This window comes from Sorex fumeus, unplaced genomic scaffold (assembly GCF_029834395.1).
Source record: "Sorex fumeus unplaced genomic scaffold, SorFum_2.1 ptg000037l, whole genome shotgun sequence".
In the NCBI taxonomy this organism is placed as follows: Eukaryota; Metazoa; Chordata; class Mammalia; order Eulipotyphla; family Soricidae; genus Sorex; species Sorex fumeus.
Genome location: NW_026606094.1, coordinates 69,587,542 through 69,604,019, shown reverse-complemented (window position 1 = coordinate 69,604,019; position 16,478 = coordinate 69,587,542). Strand labels below are relative to the sequence as shown.

At 40.9% G+C, this 16,478-nt stretch overlaps 1 protein-coding gene across 1 annotated transcript in view; it reads right to left on the bottom strand.

The window, feature by feature from the left end:
• Positions 1-15,775, bottom strand: part of TAX1BP1 (Tax1 binding protein 1) — a 47,133-nt gene extending 31,358 nt beyond the window's left edge. Inside the window, exons 1-3 of the mRNA XM_056118613.1 lie at positions 15,644-15,775; positions 7,441-7,609; positions 1,092-1,194 (exon numbers count right to left, since the gene is read on the bottom strand). Of these exons, the coding sequence (XP_055974588.1) occupies positions 1,092-1,194; positions 7,441-7,602 (265 nt within the window). The 5' untranslated portion in view covers positions 7,603-7,609; positions 15,644-15,775. The remainder of the gene's footprint in view (positions 1-1,091; positions 1,195-7,440; positions 7,610-15,643) is intronic.
• Positions 15,776-16,478: the final 703 nt, after the last annotated feature.

The following is a 16,478-nucleotide window of genomic DNA, read 5'->3' as shown; positions in this document are numbered from 1 at the left end:
ACTTTTTTCTGCAATTTATTGCCTATGCACCGTATGATGTTGATACAGAGTCCATTAACTTTACCAGACCTAAACAACATCTGTTGCTATAACCATCACTCAAATTGTAAACCACAATAAAACTCTGACTTGCTCCAAGGATGGAGCTCAGCCTTTACATGTGAGGACCTGGATTTAATCCCAGACACCAAAGAAAATATTTTTGCTTTAGTAAAACCCTTAGTCAAAGGTCTAGGGGATGGCTCTGAGGCTAAAAGCACCTTTCCTGGAAGCATGTGGCTGTTAAGTTTGATCCCCAGTTCACCTACACACACAGCCAGGAATATGAAAGCACTGCAAATAAAGTGTGCAACACTCAGTGAGCAGCAACTGAAAGAAATGTGCAAGCACCAAAGCCAGGAGTCCAATTCCCTCAAAGAGCACAACTAAATGTGTGCAATCCCTAGCAAGTTCTCCAAAGAAAGTGTGCAATCCTCAAGCAAGCGCAAGGTTGGGGACCTTGAGCACCACATCCAAATGTGAAGTCACTATAAACAAGTTCATGTGACCACTGGTCATCACAAGAGCAGCAACAAAAGGGAGGAAAATAAAAAATATTTTCAAAGTAAACAAAAGACAAAATAATCATAATACAAAACCACTGGATAATTAATCCTATGCTAAGAGTTCTAAGTATTTTTTAATCTGTATAGAATGCCAATACAAAAACTAATTTTATATTACAATTTCCAACTTATTTCAAGAAAAGGGATATACTATATAATCCTATCATCTTTGTGTTTTCATATTGAGTATTCCCCTCCCTCTTAATTTGTTGTACTTTTTACTAGTATCATAAAAAGGGCTGTTTTATCGTTTGGAAAAAAAAATCATCAGAAGACCCAGGAAAAAAAGTTTCTTTAATAATAAAAGTTAAGCTCAAAGCAAAAGAACTCTTAAATGTTTTTATAAAATACCATCCATGTGGCCTACACTCTTTATACTGTATTAATTAATCTTAAATATCCTGGACATGCTAAATAGTTATTTGGAGTAGAGGGCATTTTAAATGATAATACAACTTCCACTGACTTGCAGTTTTCAGTTCTTACCTTGAAATGCTAATACACAATTGACTGTTGATCCTTCTACATAATTTTCTGGCATAGGGGACCATAAAAATGTGTAATAGTCACGAGCAGTACTCCATCCAACCTAAAAGAAAATAAAATGTTTACATTATAAGTAAACGGTTTGAAATTAAATGACGAAGAAGCATCGTTTTATTGCACCCTATGTTGTAATAGGATTACAGATTATGATTCTTTTAACAGGTATATCAAACCTAACAGTACAATAAAACTAAGTAATCAAGGGCTGTTATGGGCTCAGTTCAAAAAGCTGGAGTGCATGTTTTACAGGTGGGAGTCCAGTAAAGCCCTGGCACCAGGGGTCCCTAAGCAACCAGCATGCACTACCAAATGTGACCCAGAACAAAAATTTATGGGGGCCAGCGAGATAGTACAGCAGCTAAGATGCTTGCCTTGCACGCAGCTGACATAGTTCCATCCAAGCACCCCATAAGGTTTCCCAAGCACCGCCAGGAATAATCCGTGGACACAAGAGTCAGGTGTAAGGTCTGGGCAATGCTGGGTATGGCCCCAAAACAAAATTAGAGAAACAGCTGTCTCTGTATCAAAATGTAATTTGATATCAATTTCTCAAAGAGTCTTTTGTTTGGGGGCCTGCTGTTCTTTTAATATTTACCTATTCTGTCATACCTGTACCATTTATAGCGATCTCTTGTCTGTTCCATCAGTTAGAAGTAACACAGAGAATTTGTAAAGAGACAAGAGATACAAGCGGACAGATTTGGGGAGGAGGTAAAGAGAGAGATACACAAGCCCTACAGTAGGAAAGACAAACTAAATCTGCTGGCCAGTCAGGATTCCCAAGAAATAAATACAACTAAAAACGTCTACCAAAAAAACCCTATACATTTTTGAAACAGCAAAATTTAGAACAAACTAATAACAAATTATCTCCAGGAGGTGGGAGTTCAAAGGATAAGGACATTAATTTTCTTTCGTTTACTTTATTATAGCTTTAAAAAATGATGTTATCAAGAGTAAATATTATTTAAAAGAAAAACAAAGCTAAAATGCCTAAGTATACAGAGAAAGAATATAATGCTGACTCTTAGAAACAGAAAACATAAATATACCTCCATAAGATAAAATACTGGGTCAGGAAGATGACCTGACCCAGTATTTCAAAAGTTCAAAGAGCTTGACTTTTGCACGTGCTGTACAGTCCAACCTACTTCGCCCCCAGTCAGGAGCAACCCCTAAGCACCAAGCCAGGAGTATCCCTGACCACTGCCAGGTGTGGGAAATACATAACACGCAGACAGAAAATAATGAAGTAGAGGGAGAAGGGAGAACAAGTCCGGAAAAGAAAACCAGAAGAGAAATAGGGAAAACAATAAAAGAAAACAAAATCGTGAGAAAAGAATCAAACATATCACTGCTCAGTATCAAAAAAAATATTAAAAACACAACAAAATTAAAGTGGGGTCAGAGAGGTGAGGCACTTGCTTTGCATGCAACTGACCCAGGTTCAATCCCAAGCATCCCACATAGTCCCAAGCACTGCCAGGAGTGATTCCTGAGCGCAGTATACCAGGAGTTAACATCTGAGCATTACCAGGAATGGTGGAAAATAAAGTTAGTTTTAACCAGTTGTCAATCAAATGCTATAAGAACAGTGCCTAACTGAGAGGTTTTGTGTTCCTACAGTGACTCCTGACACATAAACACTGCGCTCTCAACTTCCTCAGAAGTCTACATGGCACCCTCTAAAGTACAAAAAATATAAGATCAGCCTGAAGAGATAGTAGGGGTCAAGGCCCTTGCCTTGCACATACATGACCCCAGTTGATCCCCAGTACTCCATACAGTCCCGCAAAAGCAGTGCCAGGGGTGATCATGAGCACAACCAGGGCCCAAAATCTACATGAATGAAGTAAAAATAAAAAATGAAGAAAAAGAACCCATAATAACAACTCATGACTTTTAGAGTAATATATTTTATAATGTAATTTAATTTTTACCAACCACAAATCAAAGTGTATGCTTGTACACATACATAACCAAGATCAAATCAAATTCATAAACACAAACAGAATACTAAAACTCAAACATATAGCATGTGACATAACAATCTGGTACATCTAATGCTTGACTTAATAAAGACACGGTATTGGGTGCAGTTCTAAACCTTTCTCTGTATTTTAACTTTATCACTACAACTTATTAGGAAATTCTTGTTAATTTTTGGATTATCCGATCTCTCACCTAACCAGACTGTCAAAGAAAGTCTTTAAGGTCAGTTCATGAAATTCAAATTTCAACTACCAAATTTGAATGATTACTTCTCTGGACCACAATTCCCTACCATAAAATATAACTATTAGTGAAATATCTTTGCAAAGAATAAAACAATATGTACTGTGCTGATTTTAGTTGTAATTAAAACTAGTCAATATTAAAAGAGAGAGATTTAAAAAAGCTAAATGGAAAAATAATCTCTATGGCGAGGGCTAAGATGCCTGCCTTGCACTCAGCCGAACCCAATTCAATCCCTGGCACCAGAGGGATCTGATCCCCCAGAGCAGCAGTGACCCTGAGCCCAAAGCCAGGAGTAGCCAAGTGTGGCTGAAGCCTCCCTCCATGTCCCAGACAATAATGTTTAAAAACTTCTAACTCAAGTTACAGCGTTTATCTGACTTCACTTATTTCCTTCCCACTTGAACTTCATGTTCAATAAACCATCTTAATACACTCCAAACCACAATAGTACCCTTTGTCCTCTTGATTTCCTATTTGTGTCCAATGTTCAAGTTCCTACCCTTTCCAATATCCAGTCTGAATAATAGTCAATTAATTCTTCACTCACATTTCTGAGTCCTGGCTATCAGGGCAAGTCAGCAATATCCTATTTAACCTATTCCAGCTCACTCTGACTTGCTCCCATGAGAGAAAGACCAATATTTTTCATATTTAAGTATTCCCCACACATCACCTTCTTGCACTCTGAATCTACTCAAAGCTCCAAAATTAGCTCCAGTCCCAATTCATTTACTTGGTGAGTCCTTGGAGTCTACTTACAGGATCATTAGTCATAACTGATTGCCTTTTCAACTAAAGGTTTTCATCACCTCTTCTAGAAAATTAGGAGTGTTCTCTTTGCCTCTGTTATTTTAATTAAAATTTGTCTTACTGAACACTGCAAGATTAAAGTTCATCTCTGAATTTTATTCATCGCTGCTTAAAAACTATTTTTCAACCAAACATTAAAACAATCCACAACATGATCCAAACCAAACCTCCACAATTCATCTTCTAAACTATGCCATGTAAATTCAATTCGTACTTTCTCAAGCATATCACACATTTCCATTATCTGGGGACTTTCTCCCTGCCTGCCTGTCACCACTGTATCTATTAAAATTATCTCTGAGAGGGCCAGATATATGGATCATTTTCTAAGAGCAATGCCCTGAGTTTGACCCCTTAGGCACAAGAACTACGAAGTAAATAAATAAAAGTTATTCTTAAGAACAATCTGCAGCATAGTATGTTTAAAAACATATAATACCATAAATATGGTAATGATATTTTCAAAAACTTGCCTATGAAAAGAATGAATAAACATTTTTATTATGCACTGTCTACAGATTGTCCAATAGTAAAGATGTCCAATAGTAAAAATGTAATCAAATGAATTGCACAATGTATCAACAGCACATACTGTTATATACATCTATATGTATATAGTAAGTTTATGTAACTATACACCAGTGTGCTGCATTGTTATTAGTAATGGTAATATTTTTCTTTCTTATTCCTTATCTTCTAGAAGTTTTACTACATTCTTGAACTTGTATTGAATTTTAAATATTATCTTGGCAAAAAAAAGTGGAAAGAGTATGTTTCATATTATTAATTTGTATATTTATGTATTTATTGTTTAAAGGAAAATTAAGGTTCTTGGCATTCAGAAAAACTGGTTTAGCAGCATCATGGCAAAAAATAAGCACCAGAGAATGATACATTCTCCCTCCACTCTACAAAGCTGTAAATCAGATCATATAAAACAAAGTCCTATACAGTGTAATGATACTGAGTCTTAGATAAACCACAATTTGAAAGTTTCAAATACAAAATATTATTCTGTAAACATTTTTTAATAAAATATTTTTACATTAGTGTTTACCAAAGTGGGTAATACCACTGCAGTTGGGTGTTTTAGAATTAGTGGGATTGGGGTCTTAGTTTCCGGTGTAACTGGAGTGTGCTGTTCGATTAAAGAAGACATACTACTAAGGGAATATTAATTGACTTTCTCTTTCTGTAAAGAAAATGTCTGGTTTAGATTCTCATTTTAGATTTCAGCTTACATAAAAGCATTTGAAGAATAGATGGAGGTGATGGGACAAAAGAATGAAATAAGGGCAAATGAAGAATAATAATCTTGGGAAAAGATGAAGGCATAAACTAGGAAAAGAATATTAAGAACACAGAAATATACAGGCAATAATATGGAAAAATTTGTGTTTGGATTAATTTTTTTTACCATCTTCCCCTCATTTATTATAATCACTTTTTTTTTCTTTACAAACTAAATGCTGGTTTTTGCTTTTGTTTCATTTTAGGGCCACACTCCTGATAGTGAGCAGGGCTTAATCCTGGCTCTGTAATTAGGGAATCTCCCCGAGGAAAGCTTGGGGAAACATATGGGGTGCCAGGGACTGAACAGGAATTGGGTGCATGCCCAAAGTACTCTTCTCTGGTCCCTGGTGTTTGGGTAAATTTAAAGGAAAAATCAACATCTACTGGTCCTGCTCCACAGAATCAAGATTAAATCTTGAAAGAAATCAAGTAGCCGCAAAACTTTCTTGGATACACCATTCACAGACAGGACCTCTGGGGTGATGAGGGACAGATAGCAAGTCCCTGCCCTGCTGAAGACCTGATAGCCACACTCTTACCCCGACCACTGCTGCATACCTACACCAGACTCCACCCTCCAACCATCACTGACGGAGCTCGAGAGATGCCAAACTGCTGAAAATACCAAGTACATGGGGTTTGGGGGATAAAAACTCGGCTTTCTTGGAGTCAGGGTGTGCAACCTCCCCTCACCCTACTCCATGTACTTCTGGAAGCCCCAGCAGCCATACCCATGTTAAATCGCCGCCACCACGTAAGCTCATTGTCCAGTTAAATATTCTGAATTTTCTGGAATGACATCTCAAACTCTACAGTAGTGACATCCCAGTAGGAGCATACTAGGTAGAAATGTAATGTAGAACCAACTAACTAATCTTGGTTAACAAAAATATTAACACAGAAGGCTCATCTAGCAACATTTCTACACCTGCAGACCAACAACTGAAAGAAATTTTCTAAAAGAATGCTAAGAGGCCACGGAGATAGCTTAACGGCTACAGCACATGCTTGGCACACAAGCAGCCCAGAGTCTGCTCCCCAGCACCGCACGGCCCTCCTGGAAGCTCCCAAGAATAGCCAGGGGGTTGGCTGTGTATCATCAGAGTGGCCCCCACGATCACTGAATATTGCTTGCCTGGCCCAAAAATCAAATTTTTATTGTTCAGACATTTCTAACATTTTGACGACTTAGACATTCATATTTTGGGTCTCTATGACAGGCCCAAAGAACTGAAATCACCAGGGGCTGGGGAGAACTCAAAAAAGCTGGCCACAAATCAGATCCCCAGCAACACACTGCTCCCATCCCACCTCAAGGGCCATCAGTGGTCACCCTGGTGGCCAGCAAGCACCGCTGGGCCAGGAAGCACTGCATCCTTGGGTTTGCACACAAACCATTAGGCCCCTATATTCTGGTGAAGTATCTCTGGGAAAGATACCTGGGCCCCCTAAGCATTGTGCTTAAGTGGCCCCTACTAATGCCCCTAGCCACCCAAAAATAGCTGTGAATTTCAGAAAACACCATTACAGTGATTTCAGTAAAGTTTAAAAAAAAAAAAAGAAAAGAAAAAGATTTCTGCCATCAAAGAATTTACTAATTATGGAAAACAGATACTTTTATAAAAGCAAAAAATGCAATATGAGCAAATGCAAACCCTGCAGGACATGATAATATGACTTTAAACCTGCAAAAAAATGCATTATAAATGATAGGGAAAACTGGTTTATGACACATTAAACCAAAGGAAAAGGTCATTTAAGTTTGAAGGGAAGAAACAGTAAATATAGAAGGAAAATTAAAAAATGTAAAAAGATTTTCACAAATCCTTGAATAAAGTGAACCTTCTACATTTACAAATATTAACACTTCACATTACCCCTTAGTGCAGAATTGAAATAACTTATCAATCTACTTAAAATAAAGAATTACTAAGCAGCTTTCTCTTACCTTGAATATACCAACCCAGTCTTTTGGATGTGGATGGATATATGGAGTTAAGGTGTAATGACATTCCAGGTGCGCGTTAGGAAGATAACTCTTGGCCACATTTTGAAAGATGACATGGGCAAAGTTGGAGGTCTGTAACGGGACTTCTTGAAAGGATGTCATTGTGATCCTGAAACATGTAATTTGCACAAGTTGAGCGATGTCCATTACGAAGAAACATATCCAAAAATATATAATATGTCATGGAAATTTGCATGTCACACAGAGGTTTTGTTGTTGTTGTTAATACAGGAATTCTTTTAAGGTGATTAAATATAAAAACCAATTGGAAAACCAATTTTCAATATGGGCCAGAAGGTTACGTGGGGAATGATAAAGTTACAAAACAAAAAGGAAAGTCTCTCAACTCTATTAAAGTTTAATCATTGGTTTCTAATGCAGACAAAAATAAACGAACAAAGGGTATTTTTACTTCTCTGTAGGGGAAGGGAGGTTTGTTTTTTGGGTCATATCCGATAGTGTCAGGACTTCCAATATAAACCTGCCAGCCCTTAGAAGGACAACAGAAACAATAAGTTAAACAGAATTATTTTATTAATGATCAATGAGCTTTTTCTACACTGAGCCTTTAATCACTTTCCTTCCTAACCTGGCCCATCCCATTTGCTCTCCTCTACCTTTGAAGCATCTCTAACCTCTCCTGACCCACATTCAGGACTACCGGAACTCTTTATTACTATTATTACGAGATGACAACAACAATCACTTTCTCTGAGTAGAACCCAGGTACACGACTGTACGTACACACATTTTTGGTTTATGTAGGGCCTCCTGAGACAGGGCCTCCTGAGGTGTAGCTCAGTGGTAAAGCTCAGGCCTACAGGTTTAATCCCTGGCATAGCCAAAAAAAAAAAAAAAGAGGGGGAAAAAGAGAGAGGGAAGAAAGAGAAGACACAGAGAGAAATGCTGAGACGAAGGAGGGAAGGGGTGAGGGAAGTCACCCCAAGTAATCTCCTGCATTACACATGGTCTGGCTGCTTCCCCCATCTGAGCCTGGCTACTCAGATCCCTGGTGGGCCTACAGATAATTTTTGGTCGCACTACATCGGCCATATGTAAGCACCACCAAAGAGGGTGCAGCCCCCAGCAAACACAACATCTAAAAGATGTACAGGCACCAAAGTCATGTGAGCACACATGAGCCTAGCACATGGCTCCAAGGCAAGCACAGCTATGACGTGTATGCCTCAACAGCGAAAGGAACACGGAGCTCCATGAGCACTGTGGCAAGTGCGTGAGCACTGCACACCACAGCTAAAACTGTATGAGAGTACTAAGGTCAGGTGTGTGTGCTGGCCCTCATCATTCACACCAACCAATGAAGAAAGGACGGAGTGGAGAAGGGGATACAAAAACAAAGCGGGGGGACCTCGGGGGAACGTACATTTATATATGGACTGGTTATCTTTTAAAAAGCAAATAAAAATGTATAAATTGAACATGTAATTTTTAAACAATTAGTACTTATTGAATTTCTAGTACATCTAGTGAATGCTCAAGTTGACAAAAGGTGAAAGTGAATCATGAAAGTTTGCAGACACAAATGTTATCCACATATCCTACTCTACTTTTTTAAAAAGTAAACAATTTATTGGAAACGTTATCCATACTGTTCCAGACACAGTATAATAACTGATTTTGTAATACATAAGAAACTATAACACTAGTCTAAGACACATACTTCTAAGTTGTCAAAACAGGAATCTCAGGGGGCTGGAGCAATAGCACTGCAGATAAGACTTCTGCCGTGCACATGGCAGACCCGGGTTCGATTCCCTCTATCTCATATGGTCCCCTGAGCACTGCCAAGAGTAATTCCTGAGTGCAGAGCCAGGAGTAACCCCTATGCATCGTCAGGTATGACCCAAAAAGAAGAAAAAAAAAAACAGGAATCTCAGAACCCGAGAGATAGTACAAAGGTTAAGGTGACTTGCCTTGCACACAGTCAACCCAGGTTCAATCCCCAGCACCAGTCAACCCAGGTTCAATCCCCAGCACCACATAAAGTTCCCCAAGAACTGCCATCGTTCCCCGAACATTGAGAGGAGTGAGCCCTGAGCACAGAGACAGGGAGGCAGCGCTGAGTACACCCTGGTGTTTACTCACTCCTCCCCCCCTGGCCAAAGAAGAGAATCTTGGGACCAGAGCGATAAAGCAGGTAGGGAGCTTGCCTTGCATATGGCCTATCTGTGTTTGACCCCCACCAGGAGTAATCCCCAAGCCTAGCCCTGAGCACAGCTGGCTATGGTCCAAAAACAAACAACTTTTTAAAATAGTATCTTCTGAAATGATGAAGAAATTTGGGGCAAGAGTCTTGCAAATAAATTTGCTCTGCAAATAAAGTTTAAACAGTTTATACAGCAGTGATTTTTCAAGCACTTTAACCTCTGTGTGCCAGTGATAAAAAAAGAGAGTATTTCACAGATTGCTAAAGTAAAAATAATTATTTATAATAGTACTTCATGCATTCATTTTTAAACCCAATAGTAAGAAATGAAAATCATGTGTTAAGTGGCAATAACTTTCTTGAAGACTGACAGGAAATTTCTGTAGAGGAACAGGTTTGCAAACCAGAGGCTGAGAGCCCACTGTTGTAAAGGGCAAGCATAGCAAGAAGAGTCTACTCATATTGTAATAATTTTTATTCCTAAAGTTTAAGACTGCAGTTGTTTTTGTTGCTGACCAGTTTAAACTACTTAGCCAAAATCTAAGTTTTGAAGTAAAAGGCCTTCAAAAAATAACCACTTTCCTTCTTGAGTCATCTTTTTGTTATGGTCAAAGCTACTTTACAGAAATAATACATTAGGTATCCCCAAAAAACAGACTATCACTCATGAACCTGGAAGCCACTGAAGGAAGAGTATTAGGCCAGCTGACTGCCGGCCCCTGCCATGGGCTGCTGAACACGAGGTAAAGAGGGAGCTGGTGCACTCAGTAAAAACCCTTCAATGCACTCGGCTTGCACTACAAGTGTCTTCATTACCAGCAATGCTATTTCAAAGAACTGAACTGTCACTACTTCCCAGCTTCAGTAAAATGATAAAGTAGTATCTGCTAAGCCAATACCAGCTGCTTAAAATAACTGAAGAGTTCTATTTATTTCTTTGAATTGTCTGCACTAATCTGGCTTCAAGAGGATTATGTCATGATGCAATTACTCCTAAAAATAACCTCTGCAAAACAGCAGCTTCATAAAGGTGAGTGTGGGGGACACAAGAGGAATTAGCCACAAATTTTCTCAATGTTCACTATACTACAGAGTAGGATACTACTAACTGAAGTTGAATAGTAAATGCAATTTAATAAAAGTTTAATTAAACTTTTTTTGATGGACTACCAAAACTAAAGAGAATCAATGAGATTTCTCTACAAAAAGTAAAGATTTAGTTTTCTCTAAGTTATCCAGGAGAAGAAAAGGTTATAGAATGAGTTTCCTATGGTTTTAATTGAAAGCAATATAAGGAAAATTTTTTTCTTAAAACTTCTATCTAAAAAACACACAACAAAGTTCACACACACACAGTTTCCAAAAGTAATATAAGCAAAGTTGTTATAAAATAAGGCAGTTTACAATTTGTTTATACTTTAATAAAGTTTTCAAAATCCATAGTCCAATCTTAAACTTATAACTCACTGAAACAAATTACAGTATAATTTAGCACAAAGCATATATATAAGCATTTATATATGCATGTGTATATATGTTTATAAATGCATCAAGACCAAAAATAAACTGCCATAGAGTTAAGAGTCTTTGTAAAGATAGGTTTTTTAAAAAAAATAAAACTATTAGTTTGGGAGCTAGAGGCAAATACAGCAGGTAAGGCACTTGCCTTACACACAGCCGACCAGGGTCGATCCCTGTCATCCAATATGGTCCCCCAAGCATCACTAAGAACTGTTCTCGGAGCACAGACTTAAGACTAAGCCCTGACCACAACTAGATGTGGTCCAGAAGGGGGGGCAGAGGAGGGACGATTTAGAAAACTTAACTTTTGAGGCCAGAACATTACAGTGGATAGGGTGTTTGTCTTGCACATGGCTGACCCACGTTCAATTCCCGACATCCCAGAGAGTCCCCCCAAGAACTGCCAGGAGTGATTCCTGAGTGCAGAGTCAGGAGTACTCCTGAGAATTCTTAGGTGTGGCCCCAAAAGCCCCCCTCAGAAAAAGGAAAAGAAAGAAAGAAAACTTTTACTCAACTGACTCTAATTTTTACCAATAGTGTATTTCTTTTTCCATTGTTCTAAATAACATAACACAAAACCTCTTTTGGAAGGAAGGGCGTTATGGAGAGGACCAATACTGCTGAGGGCTGCTCACAGCAGTGCCCCCTAGTGGTTTTCTGGGGAACCCTGCAGAGCTGGGGACTGAAACAGGCTGCATGCAAGACAATTCCCTGAACCATCTCTAACCTGAAATTTCATTTTTAATTCATCCCCCTCTCGGAGAGCCAGGCCGCTACCGAGAGTATCTCGCCCGCACAGCAAAGCCTGGCAAGATACCCGTGACGTATTCAATATGCCAAACACAGTAACAACAAATCTCAAAATGGAGACGTTACTGGGCCCGCACGAGCAAATCAATGAACAATGGGAGGACAATGACAGTGACAGAAAATCTTGACATCACTTTAAATTGATCATGCTTATAAATCTGAAAAGATAATATAATCATCCTAATAACCTTCATTAAACTCTTACCAGCCTTTTAAAAAATCCCAATGCAATTATGACTATATACTTTAAAAAAATTATTCCCCTCACTATTTTACTTGTTTTTTAATTACAGTGCTTCTAGTCATAAGAAAGTTAATAAGGTAAAGGCCATCTGTATGTAATTTCAATGAGTCAACAAGTTTAAATAGGTAAAATGAAATATCTAACTCCATAGTCCCTCAATTTCACTCTTCACACAGATTACAGTGAAAAGACAAATTCACAAAAATACTGAAATTCACTGAAAATGTCAATGTAACAAGATGACTCACACAGGCAAATGATGCGTGTATGCTTGTAAGCACACTCAGTACCAACACTACATGACCTAGTGAACAAGTAAAGTGCAAAGTCACTGCATCACCTTGTGGTAATCCCTGGTAAGTGTAGCTTCACTAACTTCCTGAGAAAAAGTACTAACTGCACCTTAGTTGGCCAAAGAGAAAAAAATATGGCCAAAACAGGCAAAGGACAGTAAAAACAGCTTTACAGTACTAAACATTGCCTCCCATTCTCTAACATCTCCAGAAACACAGATACATTAAGATACAAGCCTGGACTAAGTCAATTTTCCAGTCACGAATCCCAAGACCAGACATAGTTGGCAGGAAAATGAAGTCCGAAAGGCATTACATGTGCCTGCATGCCCTCTCTTTTGCTTCCTACTGCAGTCTCAAAAAATTTAATAGATCTAGACTTGCTTTGTATCTGCCATGTAAACTTTATGATATGCAGTCTTCAGTCTAAAATCCAGTTTTGTTGTATTAAGGACAAATACAATCATTTAGCTACAAGGAGAGCAAACATTTTAATACTTGTATTATATTGCTTCCTCTCCAAACTTTTCCAAACCTGAAGAAATAGTACTTTGTTATACTATTTTTTCCAGAGCCTCCTAATACTCATTTTACTTGACTAACCCAGAAAATGAAGTTATCAGCAACTAAATGGAAAATATCCCATACTAGAAGCATACAAACGTCTAAAGCATTTTAATTTAAACTTGTCATTTGTAACAATTAGAATCCAAAAAGGTAATTCTGCCATCTGCAAAAATTTGACTATATTTTTAAAGATCCTTTTATAAAGATGCTAAGCCAACTATAACTGAACTATCCTCATATATGAATAACTCACTTTATAAGGGGGCATGTTGGGGCCGGAGCGATAGCATAGCGGGTAGGGCATTTGCCTTGAACGCAGCCGACCTGGGTTCGATCCCCGGTATCCCATATGGTCCTCCAAGCACCGCCAGGAGTAATTCCTGAGTGCAGAGCCAGGAATAACCCCTGAGCATCGCTGGGAGTGACCCAAAAAGCAATAAATAAATAAATAAATAAAGGGGCATGTTAAGAAAAGGGAATAAGTAAAATGGTCTCTCTTTAAAAACTGTTTTCTCCTTTTGTATGTTTAAAACCTTCCACGATTAAAGTTAGTAAAACCAGAGAAAATAAAGGTTTGTAATAAGAACATTTGTTGATTTCAGTGCATATAAAACCCTACTGTAATAGAAACACCTAACATGCTATGGCTTAAAAGAGAGTGAAAGTTTTTTAAGCCTTCATTTAAAATGACATGAACTTTTATAATTACCTCCAAACACCAATTCTATGGGGCACAGACATCTGAAGAGGAAACTACGTGGGACATTCTATTAGCTATTTTAACTTAAAAATTGCAAACGGATTTATGAACCAGAAAAATGTTACCAGCAGCAGTCCTGGGAAGCAGAAGCAAATCCCCCAACTATATTTATTTTTGCCCACTACTAGAAAGCCCTATCTCCAGAATTCTTTATGGCTGAGGGTCAGTCAGTCCAGGTGTCAACTCACTTTTTAGGCAATTTAAAATCCCTTTCTAAAAAGCTATCAGCTTAGCCCATAACTTAGAGGGGAATTTTTTTTAACCGAATCACCGTGAGATGGAGCATTACAAAACTACATGTCATACTATGTTCCAACACCCATTCCTCCACCAGGGTAATTTCCCAGCACCAGTGTCCCCTTTTCCCTCCCGCCCCTTCAAGCCACCACACCTCCCCCAGCCTGCCTCTATGGCAGTACCTCTCTTTCTCTTCTAGAGGGATAACGTTTATCTCAAGTTTTACTTGAAGTTTACAAAATAAACTCTAAAATTCCAGGCATTCAAGAAGCCAAAATTTTATTTAATATCTAGATTCCAAAAGAATACAACCCAATAAACTTCAAATTGGGAGTTATGACTCGCAAGAGAATAGAAAAGAGCATCGTTAAATACTCATAAATGTTTGACATCCTTTAAAAGGTTCAGCAAGACAGTATAAACTTCTGAAACGGTAAGCCAGAGTTCCAAAATAGCTGTTAATTCGAAGGAAAAGCTATTTACTGCTGATTCTACACCAATGGTTGCAGCCCTAACTGTGAAGAGAGGGCGGCGCCGTGTAGGACCTGAACGAGGAGCAAACAAAAGCCTGTCCTTTGGGAGTGGAGGGCAATGGGGAGACACCCCCACTCCCCATTCCTAGTGCAAGCAGCAGCTCTTCTTCCCCGGCTCGACCCTCGGCCGGAAAGGGATGGGACCAAAAGCGAAGGTCCGGCCGGGGCACCTTCTCCGTAGCAATTAGAGAGGCCAGGAGGCCGCTTCTGGGTGCATTGCCATGCTAGTCAAACCACTTCTTTAACCACAAAAAAAGCAAAGAAAAAAATGACCTTGGAACCAAGCCACAGAATTGTAATCAGCAACTGCTGGAAAGCAGGGGGTTGGAAATTTCACAAATAACGGGAGGCAGAGCTGGGGGGAAAAAATAAAAATAATTTTTTATTTCTTATTTTTTTTAAGAAAAGGGAAAGCCGTTCCCACGGGGATTCCTGACATAGTTGCAATTCCGAACAGTCCGTGAAACCCACACGCCGCCGCGGCCTCACAGGAGCCCCCACCCCTAGGAGTCCCCGGCGCACGCCCCGCGCCCCGCCAGCCCGCCGGGACTGGGGGCCGAGGGGGCGGCAGCGGGGCGCGACCCGGGGGAGCCCCGCCGACGCCGCCCGCGCCGCCGCGGGACGCCCCGCCTCCTCCTCCGCCGCCGCAGCCGCCGCCGCCGCCGGCCCAAACAACCGCGTCTCCCCGGGCGCCGGCCGGCCCGCCGCAACTCCCCGCCCCCGCCCCCCGGCCGCTCCCGGGGGCGCGGCGCCCGCACGGGCCGTCGCTCTCTCCCGGGCTCCCACCGGCTGCAGGCGCCCCGCAGCGCGTCACAGTCGCGGGCCGCGGGCAGAAACCCAGAGTCATTCGGCGGCGGCGGAGGCGGCGGAGGCGGCGTCACCGCCGACACCGCTCTCCGGACGACGACACGCCAAGGGCCTCTCGGGAGACCCCCCCACCCCCCAACGGGCCCCGACGCGGGAAGACCCAACCCCCAGAGGCCGGGGAGCGAGGACCGAGAGGCGCCTTACCCAGCGAGGGCTCCTCGGACAGAGAGGGAGCGTTAGAGAGGATCCCAATCCCCAGCCGCCATCAGCCGCCGAAGCGCTTCCGCCTCCGCGGGCCGACTCCGCCGGCGGCCACGCCCACCCGGGGGCGGGGGGGGGGAAAAAGAGTGGCTCTGGCGTCACTTCCGCCCACGGACACGCCCCCGCCGCCGCGGTGTCTCGAGCGGGGCCGGGGCTCCGCGCAGACCCCCTGGCCTCCCCGCCGCGGGGGCGGCTCAGCTGCGGGGTCTTTCGGGGCCCCTGTGCCGCCTTTTCTCTTGGCTTGGCTCTGCCTCCCACTTCCTGGGTCTCGCGGAGCTCGCGCACAGACCCAAGCCCCGCCTAGCGGAAGTGTTTGTTGTGTGTTGACTTTCCCCGGGACAGCTGAGTAATTTACCTGTTAGGTGCAAACACTCCTGCCACGTCACTGCCCGGCTCCTTGAAATGCGTCAAAGCGACCAGTAGCCTAAGTGTCCCTAGGTAGCAGCCCCGCACCTCCCTAGTACCCGTGATGACAATAATGTAAGACAATAAAAAGGATTTGTTAATACCGCTAGTAACAGTTCCCAGTATTTACCGGCTGATTCATCTCCTAGGTATTAATATCTTTGAATTTGATTTTGTGTGTTTTATTATACTTGATCAAAGTATTTCAGAACCTTGACAAATCACTTAGTCTCATGGTCTTTACATATGAAGGAAATGTAATAGCAATAATAAGTTTCTTTCTGCCAGGAGACTTTCCGTAGTGAAAATAACTCAGATATATAAAGCACTTTGTAAGCACAACTTTCCATAGGAATTGCTCTTGCACTTTTTT